The 21,069-nt window shown below is 45.2% G+C and overlaps 1 protein-coding gene across 1 annotated transcript in view; it reads right to left on the bottom strand.

Moving 5' to 3' along the window:
* Nucleotides 1-21,069, bottom strand: part of CUNH16orf89 (chromosome unknown C16orf89 homolog) — a 124,791-nt gene that overhangs the window by 26,705 nt on the left and 77,017 nt on the right. Inside the window, exons 3-5 of the mRNA XM_073645746.1 lie at nucleotides 14,548-14,704; nucleotides 11,748-11,865; nucleotides 5,494-5,632 (exon numbers count right to left, since the gene is read on the bottom strand). Coding sequence (XP_073501847.1) covers nucleotides 5,494-5,632; nucleotides 11,748-11,865; nucleotides 14,548-14,704 — 414 coding nt within the window. The remainder of the gene's footprint in view (nucleotides 1-5,493; nucleotides 5,633-11,747; nucleotides 11,866-14,547; nucleotides 14,705-21,069) is intronic.

Raw genomic sequence — 21,069 nt, 5'->3', positions numbered from 1 at the left:
TACCCATGTGTGGATGTGAAGAGATGCATGGGAATACACCTCCCAAAAAAAGACACTGGATTTGAATTTATGTTATGCTATCATTCGGTGGTGTTGAGAAGTCTGGCCCAATCCAGCCTTTGTTTATTTTTATAAGAGTCAGCCTGTCAGCATTTTCAGTTGACAGGCAGATGAGCTTATCAGTTATAATTCCACCAGCCGCACTAAAAACCCGCTCTGATAAAACGCTTGCGGCAGGGCAGGCCAGGACCTCCAAGGCAGAGAGATCCAGTTCATTCCACGTATCCACCTTGGATACCCAATAATTATAAGGCACAGAGGAATCACGGAGGACATTGGTACGGTCGGCAAGGTAATCCCTCAGCATCTTCCCAAACTTTGCACTCCTTGTGAGAGTACCCCGCGCCTCAGGGATTGTGTGATGGGAAAAGCTGAGAAAATTCTCCCAGAACTTTGACAGTGTTCACCTGCCTCTGCTGAATTGAAGTTGAGTTGTCTCTCTCGCCTGTACTCCATGGTTGTCCAACGAACTGTGACCTCTGCCGCCAGCATTTTCAGATGGGAATTTTTTTAATAGTAACGCAACAAGGGCCTTCAGGTACTGCCCCATTTTTGTAAACCTGTCCGCCTCAGGAATAAGAGATATAAAGTTCTGCTTGTAGCGTGGGTCTAGAAGTGTCACCATCCAGTAATGACTGTCACCCAAAATTTTGAGAACGCGAGGGTCATGGGAATGGCGGAATAACATAAACTCAGCCATGCATGCCAGACTGCTAACAGGCAAGAAGTCTGTGTCCTCACCAAGAGGATGACTGACCATGCCCTCCTCCTCCTCTCTGTCCTCTGGCCATCCACGCTGAACAGACAGTATGACAGTTGTGCAGGTAGTACCGTCTATAGCGCTTGAAACTAACTCCTGTTCTTCCTCCTTCTCTTCCTCATTGTCACCCAATCCATGTTGGGATGAGATGAGGCTGGGCTGTGTGTAATCACCCTGTATGGTTCCTTGCTCCATCTCATCGTGCTCCGCCTGCAATGCATCCTCTTTGATTGTGAGCAGAGAGCATTTCAGAAGACAGAGAAGCGGGATGGTGACGCTAATTATGACATCATCGCCGCTCACCATCTTGGTGGAGTCCTCAAAGTTTTGGAGAATGGTACATATGTCTGACATCCATGTCCACTCCTGAGGTCTTATGTGTGGAGTCTGAACTGAATATCGACGGCCTTGTTAATGCTGGTACTCAACAACTGCCCTCTTCTGCTCACAAATGCTTCCCAACATCTGCAGTGTAGAGTTCCAATGCGTGGGGACATTACACACCAGTCTGTGAGCCGGAAGCTGCAAATGCTGCTGAAACAAGGCAAGGGCGGCAGAAGTTATAGGTGACTTTCTAAAATGAGCACACAGGCGGCGTACTTTAACAAGCAGATCCGGCAGCTCTGGGTAGGATTTGAGAAACCGCTGAACCAAGAGGTTAAGCACATGGGCCAGGCATGGTATGCCTCGCCTCACCTCTAGGTTTTGGCCATTGTCACACACGACCATGCCTGGCTGTAGGTTCAGCGGTGTGAGCCACAGATCTGCCTGCTCTTTCAGAGCTGTCCACAACTCTTTAGCATTGTGCGGTTTGTCACCTAAGCATATTAGCTTCAGCACAGCCTGTTGCCGCTTGGCCGAGGCAGTGCTTCCAGCTTGTGACTGATGTGGTCATTTAGGAGATGGAGACTGAAGAGGAGGATGAGGTGCAGGAGCTGTAGACTGTGGGGGCAACCCTAATTGACCTAGGGCCCGCAATCCTTGGCGTCGGGGGGACGTGTTCCGTCCCAAGGTCCAACTGGGTCCCGGCTTCCACTATGTTAACCCAGTGTGCTGTCAGCGAGATGTACCGTCCCTGCCCACAAGCACTTGCCACGTGTCCGTGGTTAGGTGGACTTTCCCAGTAACTGCGTTGTTGAGGACACGGCTAATGTTTTGGGACATATGCTTGTGTAATGCGGGGACGGGACACCGGGAGAAATAGTGGCGGCTGCCGCCATCAGGTTGTGGAATGCTTCCGTCTCCATGACCCTAAAAGACAACATTTCAAGCACAAACAGTCGTGAAATATGGGAATTTAGTAGTGTGGCCTGTGGAGCATTGGCTGCATATTTGCGCTGGCGTTCCAAGGACTGGGTTATGGACAACTGAACGCTGCGCTGGGACAAGGACATGGACGTGCTTCCTGATGCTGCTACTTGAGAGTGTGCAATGACAGGTGCAGGGCAGGAGGTGTCTTCACATGCACCATGGACAGGGGATTGGCTTGCATACACAACAGCGGAAGAAGCAATGGTGCCACCCGCAGATACTGTTCCTGGACCCTAGGGTTCAGCCCACAAAGTTGGGTGCTTTGCTGCCATGTACCTGATCATGCTGGTGGTGGTCAGGCTGCTAGTTTTGCCACACCCTGCTGATCCTGGCCTGGCAGGTGGTGCAAATGGCAACTTCCTTTGTGTTGGAGTTACAGGGAACAGTTGCCTGCCTTCTGTCTGTGGCCACCACACTGCTTTTTCCTGCCTGTTAGGGTGCTCTGCCCCCCTCCCCCTGTGTGCTGCTGTCCTCGCTCTGCATTTCCTCCTGCCAGGTTGGGTCAGTTACTATATCATCCACCACCTCGTCTTCCACTTCCGCACCCTGGTCCTCCTCCTGACTTTCTGGCAATTGTGTCTCATCATCGTCCACCTCTTGTGACACTTTTCCACCGTCACCTTCGTGTGACCGTGGCTGCTCAAATATTTGGGCATCGCTACATGCGATCTCCTCTTGCCCCGCTTCAAATGGACCAGGCGAGAGGCCCGAATCTATAAATGGAAAAGTGAACAGCTCTTCGGAGTGTCCAAGTGTGGGATCAGTTGTCTCTGGGCACTTGGCATGGTGGGAGGAAGGAGGATCAGGGTGAGGAATATGTGGTTCAGACTCACAGCTACTGAGACTTGACCATGTGGAAGACAGGGTGGTGGTGGTGGTGGTGGCTAAGTGACTGGAAGCATTATTCGCTAGCCAACCAACAACCTTTTGACACTGCTCAGGGTTCAATAGTGGTGTGCTGCGGTCCCCTAGGAATTGGGACAGGAAGGTCGGGTGAGAAGATGTGGGTGTTGTGGCACAATTTCAGCTTGCCCACGGCCTCGGCCTCTGCATGCACCATCATCATCACCATCATGTCCAGTTCCCCGTCCCTTGCCGTGCGCCTTGCCCATTATAGATAGAGGACAATATCTTCCACGCTCACTACAAATGGCTGAATTTGGAGCAAAGTTATATGTAATCCATGTGATGGAGAAACCACAGTTTTAAATACCTGGCCTGTAGGTAACTATTTTGAACAGCAAACCGGTGTTGAAAACGTTGCTGACACACTGAAAAAAAATTTGAATGGAGGCCAAAAATGGCATTATTTTCAGCGCAATTATATCTGATCCGTGTGACGGACAAACCACAGTTTTAAATAGCTGGATTTTTAGCGCTGTAATATGGAAAGGACCTGGCTGTATTCTGCAGTGCCAAGAAGCAAATGGCGCAGAAAAACTGTGTTCTCTCAATAGCTTTTTAAGCAAATAATGAGGATTAAGATCCCCAAAAAATTATTCCTGAGACCTGGGCCTTTGTCTAGAAATATCTAACAGCAGTCGAAGGCAGAACTGGAATGGAGCCTATTGTGCTATATGCACTGCAGTCTGCTATATACACTGCTTGCCTGCCTATATACACTGCCTGCCTGGTCTCTGCAGATGGATTAGTCCCCAGAAGAACTGTTTGCTGAGATGGATATGTGTAATGTACTTGTTTTCTCCCTAAACTACCTAATACACAACCAAATCTCTCCCTAGCTCAGCAGCATCTCTCCCTACACTGCCTGAGTAGACTGACGAGCACAGCGGTGCCAGGTCTGATATAAACCTGCTGATGCTGTGTGGTCAGCCAATCACTGTAATGCCACAACCAACATGGCTGCGGCATAACAATGAGTGGCTGGCAATCCCTGCATGTTGATTGGTGCTCTAAAGAGCGATAAACCTGCAGGGGGGGGACCCGAGCATCCGCCCGAGCATCTCGCAAGTACTCGGCGAGCTCCGAGCATCTCGAGTACTGAGATGCTCGGGCGAGTACCGAGTACTTGCGAGTATGCTCGCTCATCACTAATGTTCACAGTTAGACTGGAGAAAAAGACATATCTAGAACTGACGCGTTCCTGACTATCCGGTACTTACTCATAGTTGGACTATAAGTAAGGTCCAGATGGTCAGATATGTCTTTTTTTCCACTCTGACTGTGAACAACATGTATTTGCTAGTTACTTGACAAAAAAAAAATTGTGGAATTAGAATAAATTACTCTATCCAGACATCATTTAGTTATAATTGTCTTGTTATTTTTCAAGACCAAAATGTATTCTTCCAAAAAGCACACAACTTTTTAATAATTATTAGGTCATTTCCCGACACCAACCGTGATACCCAACAGAGAAGACAGGAAACCTTATTAGATAACCTAGTTTTCTTACTATATTTCATGTTACTAAGCAGACACACAATTAAATTACAATCTGTAAATCAAACATTATTCTCTCTCCGCTGAGCATCAATCCGAAATAACATGTTTACATGTCAAATATGCGCAGCCGAAAAACAATCTATGAAGATTTAGTCACTCACGTTCATATCTTATTTATAACAGCAGAAAGGAAAAGTATATGAAGGGCAATAGGCACAATTTTTTACAATTTTGGGAGTAATCATTTCTGCTCAATTCACTGCATTTCCCAAGTAACACATAAGATGTAAAGTGGAAGGTTATTCATACTTCCTACATACACTTAAAGGGGGAAACATTCCAGTGAATGTTTTGTTAGGCCGGTTTCACGGAAGGTGCTTTGACGACACAGCCTGACCGGCAGGTGTCCTGACCCGAGCTGAATGCCTCATAGGCATATATGAACCAGTTATCTCAGCTCTTGAGACCCAGCGGTCAGACAAGGTCTTCCAATCTAAGGACGTGAGCCTTTCACGGTCATGGGGAAACAGCCTTAAAGAGATGTTCCCATCTCCAAGATCCTATCCCAATATAGTAAGTGTAATAATAATAATATTAGGAAATACCTCCAATTAGAAAAGTAGTTTTGTTTTTCTGATTCGTTATGTCTCTTTCCTCATGTGCAGACATTGCAGGACCTTAGGTATCCTTGGTTACGACCACTGATATAGTGACAGTTAGCTAGTTGTTAGTGGTCATAACCATGGATACCTAAGGTCTTGCAATGCCTGGACATGAGGAAAGAGACATGGCGAATCTGAAAAACTACACATTTCTAATTGGAGGTATTTGCTAATAATATTATTATTACACCTACTACATATTGGGATAGGATCTTAGAGATGGGAATATCCCTTTAAGGCAAAAAAAAATCAATTCTTGCTGTATGTTTGTTTATATGTTTCAATTGTTCTTACTATTTTCCATGAAAAGGTCTTGATGATGCAAAGGGTAACCACTGTTCTGAATTTCTATGTTGCTTTTCATCATATTGGAGCAAAATACATTGGTGTAATATCCGCCATCCTTCACAAAAAGATCATTCTTACAGCGTATCTGTGGAAGAGAAAAACAAAAGTAATTTCTTTATGTATGTATTGTGTATCCTATATATGAATCAGACAGGGATAAAAAGGTTTGTGACTATCCAAAACTGCAAATGAGAAGCTATTTTGCTCAGGATATATTCTTACATTTTATCATAACTTTCTTCCGTCTATGTAGAATCTTCTCCCGTAGACCACATAAACATACATGGCTTGCAATAAACTCAGACACAATCGGAGAGACAGGCTTTATACTATGATGGAAGAAGGATCACAAAGTTTCCTTTTGCACAAAACATTGGGAAGTACGGTGGCTCAGTAGTTAGCACAGTTTCTTTGAAGCACTAAGGTTCGGGGTTCAAATTCCACCAAGGACAATATCTGCAGGGAGTTTGTATGTTCTCCCCGTGTTTGCATGGGTTTCCTCCAGATACTCCATTTTCTCCCACTCTCCAAAGACATACTGATAGGGAATGTAGATTATGAGCCCTAATAGGTACAGTGATGATGAGGTCAATATAGTGCTGTGAAATTAATGGTGCTAAATGAGTGAATAAAATAAATAAAACAGTCATATAAAACATACCGAAAAAAGTCTCCAGGGTCATCTTTAGTGGTATCTCATCCAAGAAAGGTTAGCCCACAGCATTCCAGCCTTGAGCAGTGTTCATATATATTAAGAATCAATGAATTTTATTTTTTTTATTGCTCTTCTTAGTGGAAATAGTGTTTTGTTTAGTTATTCATTTTTAAAGGTTCATGTGGATGTCAGAGTTCAACAGCATGCTATAATCCACTTCCATTTTGATACATCTTTTTAAGGACACCCGTATTTTGTTATTTTTTATTGTATAAAAGTGCCTAATACTCTTTCGATTCTCTTGTCTGTTTTGCAGATATTTACATGCTACAAGCTGCAATATGAACATATACAGTAGTGCTTGAAAGTTTGTGCACCCTTGAGAATTTTTTATATTTTTGCACAAATTTGACTTAAAAATTACATCAGATTTTCCCACAAGTCCTAAAAGTAGATAAAGAGAACCAAATAAAACAAAGAAGTAAAAAGTATCAGATTTTGTCCTTTTTAATATGAAGAAATGACCGATATCACATCTGTATGTAAGGTGCCCGTGCGGGGTAGTCGTAGGCAAGCTGCTGCCTCTGCTCGCTCTGGCACCCAACAGGCCAAACGTGTCCCCGTCCCGGTGTGCAGCTTTGTATGTGGTGCTTCCCACTTACTTCTGGCCCACAGACCTCTTCTGACTCCAGGAATTCCTCTACTGGAACCAGAACAGCAATCAACCCAGGGGACGTGAGATCCATAAAAACAACCAAACTTTTACTTGGTGGCTGGCAATATTTACAGGCAGATGTAAAGGATAAGGCCCAATGAGTTGTCATCTTTCCCACAGGTACCAGACACAACTTCAGCACTGGTTCTAGGTATGGGTAGAGCATCCCACTTGCTAACATCTCTAGCCCTAGGGATTCTTCTCCACCACTAGCCATATATTCGGATTCCATCTCACTCCGCCTCTGAGAGTTTGAGTCCTGTGTCTCCTGAAGCTTCACAGGAAAATGTGCCCCCAGGCCCCGACGTCTATCTCGAGGTTCCCAGGCCAGGAAAGGGGATTCATGCGGAGGGATTCTCTGGTAATCCACTGCCCCAAGGTTCTAGGCCCACATTGTCCCTAGCAGCCCTTGACCTGAGCCTGCTGCTTGTCACCACTCACGATTGACTCACTGTCACATCCTGAACTTGATACCAATTCTCAGTTCCCTCCTCTCTCAACTGGGCCGGCCAATACAGTTATCCCTACCTAGGCCAAACTGCAGCCCCAGAGGGTTCTACCTTCAGAAACACACATTTAACCCCTTAGAGTGTCAGGTAGCAGACCATAGCCTCCACCACCCCTACATGTAACTGACAAACGTATGTGAACTTTTGCTTTTTGTATCTGGTTTGACCCCCTTGTGTAGCAATAACTGCATAAAAACTTTTCCGGTATTTTATAAGTCCTGCTCATCAGCTTGGAGGAATTTTAGCCCATTCCTTCCTACAAAACAGTTAAGCCTGTTATGTTGGTTAATTTTCTTCCATGAACTTTTCGCTTCAAGTCCTTCCAGAACATTTATATGTAGGACTATGATTCGAACTTTGGCTTGGCCATTCCAAAATTTTACTTTTATTCTTCATTAACCATTCTTTTGTAGAACAATTTGTGCGTCGTTGTGTTGCTGTACGACCAACTTTTTTTGACATTCAACTCATGTGTAGATGTCCTGACATGTTTAATAGGATTTGCTGATAAAATTCAGAATTCACTGTTCCATCAATTATGATGATGTACAATACAAAGTTATATTGTGGTAACGTGTTTTAGCCAGATGTAGATACTTTTATACCCAAAAATGACAAAGGTATCACTCCTAGAATACCTTTGTTATTTTTGGGCATAAAAAAATATTCATTTCCATCAATTATGGAAATCTGTTCTCTGCCAAATGCAACAAACAAGCCTAAACCATGATAATACCACTATTATGTTTGACAGACAGTATAAGGTTTTTATGCTATAATTGAGTGGTTTTCTTTCTTCAGACATAACAACAATTCTCATTTAAAACAAAAAGCTCTATTTTGGTCTCATTCGTCCACAAACCTTATCATAATCGTATTATGGCTTTGTTCGTGTGATCTTTGGCAAACTGCGGGTGGGTAGCAATGCTCTTTTTGAAATGCAGTGGCTTTCTCATTGCAATCCTGCCATATGCACCATTGTTGTTTAGTGTCCTGATGGTGGACTCATAATACATTAGTATTGCAAATGTGAGAGAGGGTTTAGTTGCTTAGAGGTTACATTGGGTTCCTTTGTGACCTCTCCTTGCTCTTGGAGTGATCTATGTTGGTTGACCAGTGAGGATAATAATGGTCTTGAATTTCCTCCATTTGAACATCTGCCTGACTAGAAATAGTTTTGAATCCTTTTCCAATCTGATGAGCATTAACAACTGTTCTTCTGAGGTCCTTAGAAATCTCCTTTGTTTGTGTCATGATATACTTCCAGGGGCTTGAGTTGTGAAGATCAGACTTTGTTACATCCCTGTTCTTTAAATAAAACAGGTCACCCACTCACTCCTGATTTTCATCCACTTGATTGAAAACACCAGACTAACTTCACCTTCAAATCTGCTAATCCTAAAGGATCACATACTTTTGTCACTCAAAAATATGATAGTGGATCATATTCTTTATTTAAAAAAAACAAAATTTCAACTCACCAGATTAGACAGGAGTTTAAGTATGAATCGGAAGACGCTTTTACAGAGTAGTGAGAACGAAACGTCATAGGCTTATATTGTAAAAGCGACTTCTGGTTTCATACATAAACCCCTGTATGATTTGGGGAGTTGGAATTGAAGTCATATGAGTCAGAAGAGGACCAAAGCAGCCCTGGAAACTAGGGGAAATGGTGATCGGTACGTATTTTATTGCACTTACGCTACATTACATACACATTTAGACAGGTTTAGATAATACAAAAAATTATTGGGAGTGCTTGTTAATAGCTTTGTACTTTGCGTTTTGGAAGACTGACAAAAAATTGACTATAATTCACGTTAACTCTATTCCCCTGAATCGATAAGATCGTAAGAATATCAAATTTATGTAATTGTCTACATATATTTTTCCCATTAATTTTTGTAAAAAAAATATATTTTGGATTGGATTCTATATGAGGGCATAACTTTTTCATTTTATAGACTGGGCTTGATTTTTGTTTTTGCAGGACAAACTGTAGTTTTCACTTTTCACCATTTTGGGGTACATATGTCTTTTTGATAAATTTTTTTCCACTTTTTTGCTATTTTACACTGGTTGAACGTAGCTCCTTTTTCTGCTCTCCTTCGTAGGTTTGCCACGCTCCATCGCTAACTCACCAGATCTTTTACTGTGCATGTGGTATCAAAATCAAAATGAAGATGTAGCACCCTGAGGACTCGGCTGCTACAGGGGTATTACACCTCAAGCCAGAGGTGTGGTATTCCACTCCCGGGTAAGGATGGAGTGTGGGACTGAGCTCAGATAGCTGCATACACTACATACATCCCATTTCCGGGGGACAGACCGACGGTACTCCCACCAGTATATGTGCAGGTACGACAGTGTCTGTCCCTGGCTGGAGTGGGAGGGGGGTGGAACATCCCAGTAGTGTAGGGGCAGATAGGGGGAGCAGTCTGGGTAAGGCTAGGAGCTCATTGGGTGCTGGTCACCTGAGCTCACACATAGAGGGAGTATATAAGGTGGGCACCATCTTAGATCAGGGTCAGTCTTCTGTAGAGGGTCAGTCAGTCCTGAGAGAGGTCCAGGAGCGCCTGCAGAGAGAAGAGAGAGAGGAGAAGAGAAGGACCCAGAGGGGGAGAAGAAGGAACCCCAAGAACCCAGTATACAACCAGAAGGGTGAAGGGTTGGCACGCAAGGGAACCGGATCCCAAATTAGTGGAGGAGAGAAACTGCCCTCAACTAAGAACCGGAGGCTGCAACATTACATGTGGAGCAGCCCCTCACCAAGTCCACTAAGAAGGCACACCGAGCATAGGGTCAGGGAAGCCAAAGAAGGTTCACCCAACAGGAGACCCGAGGGAGCCGGACATAAGTGGACCCCTGGTGGGAACGGCCAGTAGAGAGGACAGTCAGAAAGGGAGCTCAGGACCACGCTCCAGAATTGCTTGGGGGTTGGCCGAGTCCAGGACCTGGTGGACGCAGCACGGCTCGGGCGGTCACTCAAGGCCAGAGTGACCAACAGAACAGCAGTAAGTAAAAACCCTGAACTGCACAGCCCGACTCTGAGTCTTCTTACCATCCACACTGCACCACCACTACCACCATCCTCTACACCTGACCCCCTGAGGCTATACCCCTCCCGTTGGGGGTCATACTACCACAGCTGCACATATACCACCAGCCTCAGCGGACCCTGCTGCAGCGGCGGCCTTTTGACCGCAAATCAACGGGTGGCGTAGTCGACACTAAGAACAACTAATAACATCTGTAAAGACTGCCACACACTGAGTTTGACACCCTGGGCACGGACCGGGTCGCCGCCACTCGGAGACTACAACCCCCATCAGATCCGGCTCCGGGTAATCCCCAAACAGCACTGGCCCAGGGGGCGCGTCAAAGAGTGCTGCATGCACAGTAAAGTGAAATTGCAAGCCGGTGAAAGAGTGCAAAGAAGGAGTGCGGTGAGTCGGCGAAGGAGTGCAGAAACCATACTGAGCATACGACGAAATTGACAACCAGTGCATGCTCGGAGAAAAGACACAGCTTGATCTATGGAAAGGACATGTCCAATGTTCCATTTCAGGGCAAGGAAAGCAACTATGGGGAGTGACTACAGCGCTGCCTACCAATAATGCTTCCATCTAAGGAGGAAAGGATGTTGTGTGAGTGACAGCAGACCCTGCCCCCTGATAGTGATCTGTTTTAGAATCTCAAGTACATGCTGGGAGCACTGGAAGTGAGTAAAAAAAAACATTGGAATTTAGAGTAGAAAGGGAATGGTAGGAAATTTGTAAATTAAGTACATTACAAAAGTGGTCAGATTAGTAATTAAAATAGGTATACGTATAGTATGAAATTCACTATTAGTGTCGGTCCAGCCCTTTAAGTGTTTGGTATCTTTGTTTAATGTGTTTAATGTGTTTTCCTGTTTTTTTTCTTATGTATGCTGTTTTGCCCAGAGAAAAGGACGGCTTTACTGACAAGAAGAATTTGAGAACATGTTCTTTTGGTGTTACTTCTTCATAACCATCCACTTATACTGGTACTCTTTCTCCCCTTGCCCAGGAGCTGTGGTATGTTCAGACCATGCTCCTGTACGGTCAGACACAGCCATTACACAGTACACAGCAGGGGCACATTTATAAGATTATCTCCGCACAGGAACATTTTATTTAAACACATCCAATTGTGGAAGTTATTATTATTCCAAGATCTATTCATTAAAATGTTCATTAAAGTTAACTTTATACATGAGAACACCCCTTTAAGTACATCTGTCATTATAGATAGAAAATGGCAAAATACTAATACACCATACTGTAATTAATATACTTACCATTTTTCCAACAATAAAAAATAACAACTGATGAGACAATGCGTAGCCAGTGCAGCCTTTTTGATTCATCATCTTCTTGCAAGGTGCAGTCACAACACACGGCTCCTTGTCATCTTTGCTTAAGTAAAAAAAAAATAATTAAGGTTTACTAATGTTATACATATGTTTATATAAATTAACAGCATTCTTGAAATTCCACCAAGGCTGAAGGAGCCAAATGTTATCTATGTGTTGCATGTTGCATGTATCACTTAAAACATTGGGCACAGTGCTCCCTGCTGGTCCAGGTAGTGAGCTCACTTTGAAATAAATCAGTTCTAAATTAAAAACTATGCATTTCATCCATTTTCTTTTTTCTGCAACCGTTTGCTTTACTTTATTGCACTGACACCTTTTCACCTCTATTAAATTTGTTAGACTTATATGAAAGTGAATGAATCAATATTAGTAGTGTTTTTTTTGTGCTTGTTCAACTTTGACCATTTAACTTAATGTGTTTCCTGAGTCATCATGCCATACTGACTATTCGGGCTCATACCCATATGTGTGAAAAAAGTTCAGTTTTCTGGACCGAAAAAACGGCCGAGTGTCATGCGAATGCTATGCGATTTTCACGCGCCGTCTCTTTAAAAGCCGGCAATTCATCAGCCCCCGTACAGTTACAATACATCGGTACCCGACAATTTAGAATAGAAAGAATAGAGCATCACACATAGATTAGATAGATAGAAACATGTCAGTCACATATATTATAAGTACAGTGACAGTGTTGGTTACCGTACTTGTCATTTTTTGTTAAATTAAAGATTTTATTAAAAAAAAAAAATTGGCGTGGGATCCCCCGTAATTTTATACTCTAGCAGAGGTTAAGTGGACAGTTGGGGAAGATGTTTGAATCCTCAGAAGGGGGTAATACCCATGGAGTTTCCTAGGCTACTTATATCACCCCTAGCTGTATACATGGCCTTTACTGGCTATTAAAATGGGGGACCCCCCGAAAAAATGATGTGGGGTCCCCTTATTTTAACAGCTAGCAAAGGCAATGCAGACAGCTGGGGATTGATATCTATGGATGCACCATTTCTGGGGCGGTTGACGGCTGGTGTTTCTAGCCTGGGAGGGGGCCAATATTCATGGCACCCTTCCTGGGCTATTAATATCAGCCCCCAGCTGTCTGCATAGCCTTTGCTAGCTGTTAAAATAGGGGGACCCCATATCATTTTTTTGGGGGGTCTCCCATTTTAATAGCCAGTAAAGGCTATGTATACAGCTGGGGGTTGATATTAGTAGCCTGGGAAGCTCCATAGGTATTACCCCCTTCCCAGGCTTCAAACATCTGCCACAGCTGTCCACTTACCCTCTGCTAGAGTATAAAATTACGGGGAACCCCACGCCAATTTTTTTTAAATAAAATCTTTAATTTAACAAAAAATGACAAGTACAGTAACCAACACTGTCACTATACTAATGATATATGTGACTGACATCTTTCTATCTATCTATTCTATGTGTGTTGTTCTTTTTTTCTATTCTAAATTGTCGGGTACCGCTGTGATTTTACAATATACCGGCTGATGAATTGCTTTTAAAGAGACGATGGGTGAAAATTGGACGGCACTCACATGGTCCAAGTGCCGTGTGATTTTTTTTTATACGCACCTATTGACTTGCATTGGCGATTCTTGTCTGATATATGCGCCAATACGCAGCATGCTGCGATTTTTTTATTTTTTATTTTTCAGCCTGATTTCAGCTGAGAAAAAAATCGCAGATGAGATGTCACTCATAGATTAACATTGGTCCGAGTACTATCCGTATGCACTGTGCATAAGCAGTAAGCTGCCAATCAACGGTGGGGGGGGGGGGGTAGACTACATGTGATAACCTCCTGCTGATAAAACAATGATTTTATAAACATTGCACTAAACAGACCAGTAAGGCATACGTCACTGAAATCAGGGTCTCTTTCCCTACATTATGCTGCTCTTAGATTAAGTAGCAAAAACCTAGTGACAGATTCCCTTTAAATATTGATTTAAATATTGAAAGACCATCACACCGATGGTCTTTCCTTACAATGACCCTATATTACAATATGTTCAATTTATCCTGGTAGCTACTGAGCAAAAGTAACTTGTGTTAAACAGCGCTGATCTGTGTTAATCAGCATGCACATCTTATGAGTAGCATGCTTGTCATTGACAACTGCTATTTTATGCACAGGACGGTAACCTGAGGAAAGAACAGTAAAGAACAACATGAAAAACCCTTATTCTTGAGTTTGTCAGGATTACGCTGATTGATCCAAATTATATAAACGACTTCCTGTATTATATCCCAATATATTCATTCCTCCCTAATTTCCCAATTTTTTTTCTCCTATGTTTCCCCATTCTTACCTTATCTTTCCTTATTATAATATAAATCAATATAAATATTTGAAAACGAGTAAACTGCACACAGGTACTTAGCTAGTATGATTCTTATAAAAGAAAGTCCTCTGTATCACTGTATATCTAATGTAAAATGCATTTTGGGGATGACAGACTCCCTTTAAATAGGGTAACATAAGCTTATTGTTTTTAGTCTTATAATTATTGTAGGTAGAACTGTGATCAACACTCATCAAACCACTGAAAGCTATGCTTTTCAATAATCACAAATCTTTGTGAAACGAGTCCATATAAATTCATTTTCAGTCCTAATTCTGATTGTCCCATTTATGCATTAAAGTTTGGTCTTTTCTTTGACAGATATGTAAAGTTGTAGTAATATCATGACCATACACCAGCTTACTTACAGGCTTCCCAAAACAGAGGAAATACATTCATCACTGAATTGTTCAGTTAGGCACAAAGATGCATCAGGTATCAAATCTCTGTAGACCAATACTGGTGTAGTCTGGTTCCAGGATGTGGGGAGAATCCAGAAATGATCTCCAAAAAGATCTTGGAATTCTGGAATTAGCAGAATTATGAAAATGCAGTTAGTTTGGACATAAACATACAAAACAAACTGTTTAATAAGTATAGTCTTAATAAGCAAATCTTTAAAGAGGTTGTCCACTACTTTTACATTGATGGCCTATCCTTAGGATAGGGCATCAATGTCTGATCAGTCGGGGTCCAACACTTGACACCCCGCCGATCAGATGTTATCGGTGTTGGCGGTGACTGCCGCCGCAGGAAGTACTTACTTGCGGAGCTGGTCGACTACTTGTAGTGGTCGAGGCAAGGTACTACACATCCGCCTCCTACTGATTTGAGTAGGAAGAAGATGTGTAGTACCTTGCGGCTGCCACTACAAGTAGACAGCAAGCTCTGCAAGTAACTACTTCTGGACAGCGGCGGCCTCTGCTGATACCGATAGCAGCTGATAGGCCAGGGTCCGACAGCCAGCACCCCCGCCTATCAGACATCATTGATGACCTATCCTAAGGACAGGCCATCAATGTATCCACATAAATATATTCACTCTCATTGATAAATAATGTTGATAATAAAGTGACAGTGCAGTATCTGAGAAATACATATAATATATAAATCAGCTCATATGAAGAGATGTTGCACAATAAACTAGATTTTGCAAGTTAAGAAAAGGAAAACAAACCAAAATAGATGGTAAAGTGCAAGTGAATAGGAAGGAGGAATAATCAACTGACCAGCATGTAATGACCCAACACGCACAAACCGCCGCTCCCAACGCGTGTTTCACCTGGGCTTTGACGAGGAAAATAATATCAACATTATTTATCAATGAGAGTGAATACATTTATGTGAATGCATTATAACTTTGTCATTATGCACATTTTACCTTATGCAAAGATATTTATGGAACCTTATTAACCTACTGACCATACTAATGATGGATGTAATTTTCACTACTTAATTAAATGTTTATAAATAGATTTATTCTACAATAGTACTAAATGGTGTATTACATCCATTATACCCAATGATCAATTTCATATGATTATATTTACGGTACGTATCTACTATATCCCACACCCGCCGCAATCTTTATTCCACTTGTGGGGTTTTTGCTCCCCCTTTTTTATAGCTGTATATTTGTTGAAATAAAATTTTTATTTGTTCAAACTTACCTTTGTTGTGTTTCATAGTTGTAGGTTTATATATTCTTTATATAGGTGTGCACAATGTTATATGTATAGTCTTTCTTCCTTTTGTTAAATCATAGAACATTTTGCTTTTGAGTAGGCATTTTATGGGATAAAGAAATATTTGTAAATTAGATGTTGTACAATGTAATAATAATAGTTAAGTGTATGTGCACACCTGATCCTGGCAATCACTTACAGAAGAGGGATATCTTTAAATGGAGAAGGCTGATATTGCACTCGACATTCCTGATGAAAGAGACAGTTGTAACATACATGGCGGCGTACTTGCATAGTGCACCATCTCCCACTATGCAAGATCGCAAACTTAATCTTCAGTCCAGTCTGCCAGCCTGGCTTCTGTTTTTGCTGTCTGCTTGTCCCTGTCCTGACTGCTTAGGGCGGCGGCCCGGTTACTTCCTGGTTCTTGTAGCTGCTGTGGGCACACCCCTAATGCGTCTCCAGCCTATTGCTGTCTGTCACTGGATATTTAAACCAGCTCCACCCTGAAGCCTCTCTGTATTCTCAGGCCTGTCTGAACTATCTCTTAGCCTGTTTGTCCGCCTCTCTGGGGGCTGTATACCCAGACACGCTCTTGTATCTTGTTGCAGTGTCAGTTCCTGTCTGAACACTCTCCTAGCCTGTTTGTCCGCCTCTCTGGGGGCTGTATACCCAGACTCGCTCCTGTATCTTGTTTCAGTGTCAGTTCCTGTCTGAACTCTCTCCTAGCCTGTTTGTCTCTGTGTCCGTACCTACCCTTTTCCTGCAGTCTCTGAACCTGCAAATAACTCCTACTGGATGTCTCTGTACTTCTGTTGTGAGTTTAGAGTCCACTCGCTATTTCATTGCTAGTACCTTGTGTGTATCTGGTTCTGCCTTTCCCTTCCAGTCTGTTCAGTGTGAACAGAGCCCTGTCCTCTCTGCCTTGCTCACCGCTCCGGCGGTTCCTGCCTGCTCTGCCTTGCTCACCGCTCCGGCGGTTCCTGCCTGCTCTGCCTTGCTCACCGCTCCGGCGGTTCCTGCATGCTCTTCCTTGCTCACTGCTCCAGCGGTACCTCTCTGCTCTGCCTTGCCCACCGCTCCAACGGTTCCTTTCTGCTCTGCTTGTCTATCGCATCTGAGGTTCTGTTCCTGAATCGCAGTCTGTACTGGACCCTATCCAGCCTGTGCTCCAACCTGCTAGTACCTCCCCGTCTGCACGCCAGACATACTTGTCAGTACCCTCCTGTCTGCATACCAGCCGTGCCTGCCAGTATCCTCCTGTCTGCACTCCAGCCATGCCTGCCAGTGCCCACCTGTCTGCATGCCAGCCGTGCTTGCCAAAATACCCACCTGTCTGTGTGCCAGCCTAACCTGCCTGTTCCTGTATTCCCCGGTGTGGGTCAACAGCCGTGTCCGGGGTCTGGCCTGGAGTAGCACCTGGTCCGTCTACTCGGTTCCTCCCTGGTGCACGGCGTCGTTAGCCGTTGTGCGACCTTGGTCGGATCGGGTTGATACTTAGTTACGCCCCTCCAGGCACTCTCCGTTTCATGGCACAGTGGAATCACGAAATCACACACACGCCAGTTTGCTCAGGCCATGGTTCCCGTTGAGCCCCACGGCCCTTCGCTCTCAGAGACATTTGAATCCTTGTCTGGCGAATACGTGCTCCAAGAAAAAAATTTTTCGCAAGCTGATGTCCAGGCGATGTACGCACTAGTCCAAATGGAGCTATCAGCACTCGTTCCTGCGGATCCGCCACGGTACTATGGGGATCCAAAACGAAGTCGTGCATTTGTGGAGCAATGCATGCTACATTTCAAGTTTTATCCTCACTATTTTCCTACCGATTGGGTTAAAGTGGCATTTATGATGTCCTACCTAGCGGGTGATGCCTTGAAATGGATCACCCCCTTATGTGAAGCATGGGATCCTATCGTCTTTGACCTGCAGGCCTTCCTAGTGGCCTTCCTAGTGGCCTTTCTAATGGTCTTCGATGACCCCAATCCTGAAGCCTCTGCTAAAGCTTCCCTTCCCAGTATCCCGGAGCAGCCCCGATGGGTAATGTGTGTGGGTAGCTCACCAGTTCTCCAGCCCGAAGAGACTGCTGCCCACCCAGAATCCACACAGGATGACTACGCTCTGCAGAATACTTCTCTTCCCAACCTCAAGTGGCAGTTCAGACATTCAAGGCGTAGAGGCAAACCATCACGCCAGGTTCTGTCCTCCCAAAGACCCCTTGTTCCCCAGCCTGCAGAAGCAGCTACCCGCACTGAATCCATGAAGGTTGACCATGTTCGTCAGGCGAAGCAGAGGCCGTAACTCAGTCACAAAATCGGACTGCGGTCCCACTGTGGTTGTTTGGGACCCCCTAACGGTTTTTGTCCAGAGAGGGTTGGAGAATCCCAAGACATTAGGCCTGTAGGAGAGGCTGCCCTTGGCCTTAGTGTTTCCTCTCCACAGATGACCATGACTGTCTCCGTGGAAAGTAAAAGCCTCAGATTAACCGGAAGTTTCGGGCTTAAAGCCTTGAAGAGTCAGTGTTTGATTCCCGTCCGAAAACTCCAGAAGCCGGTTTGGGCATTGTCAGCGGAAGGACGAGCCCTACTCAGAAACAGTCAAAATATGTCTGTACAAATTAAGCTCCAGATTGGAGCATTACACATGAAGAAGCTTACATTCCAGGTGCTGACTGGTTTACCCACAAGTCGTCCAGAGCCGAGAGATCTAGTGCCCGCTCAGGTCTGGAGACCCTGTATGGTGTATCCTGGGGGACTTCTAAGGTACAAGGGGTGTCAAGTCCCCATATCTTCAGGACAGTCAGCAGTTTCTTCTTCTTCTTCACCAGATCTGCTAGTCACTGACTCGCTGTGCGCTGAAGTCTCCGAAGGAGGAGAAGCGGAGGCAATGTACCCACACAGTCTCGACGATTGTACCAATGATCTGGCTTCAGGTACCATCCCGCCTCACAGACATGTCATCTCTGAAACCAGACTTAAGATGGTCCCAAAGCAAGGACCCTACGTCTCTAATAAATCTGGTCCTACGTCCATCAAGGCGGAAATTACCCCCGAGTCTCTGCACCCCTCCAACCAGGCGGTGGACTTCCAGTTGTCTCCTGAATTCCCCGGGGTGCTACCTGTTAAACGGAGAGAGACTTTCCTACACCCGGTACCTGGTACGCCGCCCACTTCATCCAGTAAGCTTGGCAAAATGTACTTTGAAGCAGTGATTACCCCGAGTCTCTGCATCCCTCCAACCAGGCGGTGGACTTCCAGTTGTCTCCTGAATTCCCCGGGGTGCTACCTGTTAACCGGAGAGAGACTTTCCTACACCCGGTACCTGGTACGCCGCCCACTGCATCCAGTAAGCTTGGCAAAGTGAACGTCAATGCGGTGGTTACCCCTGAATCTCTGCACCCCTCCAACCAGGCGGAGGACCTCCAGTTGTCCCCTGAATCCACCAGAGTGCTACCTGATAACAAATGGAGAGAGACTTTTCTGTGTGCTGTTCCCGGTACTTCACCCACTTCATTTGTTGCTGAGGATGGCTCGATGGGAGGAAGCATCCTAGTTACCAAGATGATGAGACCAGATTCGTTTCCTCTAATGGACAGAAGAGGTAATCCTCTTGAAGAGAAGGATTGGCCTCCAAATTCTCTTCAGATGACTCTTGCAGGCTTGAAGAAGAGGGGGCGTAAGGGGGGGGGTACTGTAACATACCTGGTGGCGTACTTGCATAGTGCACCATCTCCCACTATGCAAGATCGCAAACTTAATCTTCAGTCCAGTCTGCCAGCCTGGCTTCTGTTCTTGCTATCTGTTTGTCCCTGTCCTGACTGCTTAGGGCGGCAGCCCTGTTACTTCCTGGTTCTTGTAGCTGCTGTGGGCACACCCCTAATGTGTCTCCAGCCTATTGCTGTCTGTCACTGGATATTTAAACTAGCTCCACCCTGAAGCTGGTGCCTGAGCAACTCTTACCTTCAGAGGGCTCCTTGCAGCTGATGTGCCAGGTCCCGTTCTGTTCTTGCCCCTCCGCCAACCTGGGGGCTGTATACCCAGACATGCTCCTGTATCTTGTTGCAGTGTCAGTTCCTGTCTGAACACTCTCCTAGCCTGTTTGTCCGCCTCTCTGGAGGCTGTATACCCAGACTCGCTCCTGTATCTTGTTTCAGTGTCAGTTCCTGTCTGAACTGTCTCCTAGCCTATTTGTCTCTGTGTCCTTACCTTCCCTTTTCCTGCAGTCTCTGAACTTGCAACTAACTCCTACTGGATGTCTCTGTACTTCTGTTGTGAGTTTAGAGTCCACTCGCTACTTCATTGCAAGTACCTTGTGTGTACAGTATCTGGTTCTGCTTTTCCCTTCCAGTCTGTTCAGTGTGAACAGAGCCCTGTCCTCTCTGCCTTGCTCACCGCTCCGGCAGTTCCTGCCTGCTCTGCCTTGCTCACCGCTCCGGCGCTTCCTGCCTGCTCTGCCTTGCTCACCGCTCTGGCGGTTCCTGTCTGCTCTGCCTTGCTCACCGCTTCGGCGGTTCCTGCCTGCTCTGCCTTGCTCACCGCTCCGGCGGTTCCTGCCTGCTCTGCCTTGCTCACTGCTCCGGCGGTTCCTGCCTGCTCTGCCTTGCTCACCGCTCCGGCGGTACCTCTCTGCTCTGCTTGTCTACCGCATCTGCGGTTCTGTTCCTGAATCCCAGTCTGTACTGGACCCTATCCAGCCTGTGCTCCAACCTGCTAGTACCTCCCCATCTGCACGCCAGCCATACTTGTCAGTACCCTCCTGTCTGCATACCAGCCGTGTCTGCCAGTATCCTCCTGTCTGCACTCCAGCCGTGCCTCCCAGTGCCCACCTGTCTGCATGCCAGCCGTGCCTGCAAATACCCACCTGTCTGTGTGCCAGCCTAACCTACCTGTTCCTGTATTCCCCGGTGTGGGTCAACAGCCGTGTCCGGGGTCTGGCCTGGAGTTGCACCTGGTCCCTCTGCTCGGTTCCTCCCTGGTGCACGGCGTCGTTAGCCGTCGTGCGACCTTGGTCGGATCGACTTGATACTTAGTTACGCCCCTCCAGGCACTCTCCGGTTCATGGCACAGTGGAATCACTAAATCACGCACACGCCAGTCAGCCCGGGCATGTGCATAACAACAGTGCTGCCCTGAAACACGTAAGAGTTTGTTGTGAAGTCACGACCGGCGACCTGCGGCTCCATTTTTAAAAGATGGACACATTGGA

The sequence above is a fragment of the Phyllobates terribilis genome, unplaced genomic scaffold (genome assembly GCF_046119375.1).
Source record: "Phyllobates terribilis strain yellow unplaced genomic scaffold, ASM4611937v1 Scaffold_9__5_contigs__length_417890890, whole genome shotgun sequence".
Classification (NCBI taxonomy): domain Eukaryota; kingdom Metazoa; phylum Chordata; class Amphibia; order Anura; family Dendrobatidae; genus Phyllobates; species Phyllobates terribilis.
The sequence above is the reverse complement of the archived record's forward strand: the minus strand, read 5'-3'. Positions and strand labels throughout refer to the sequence as shown.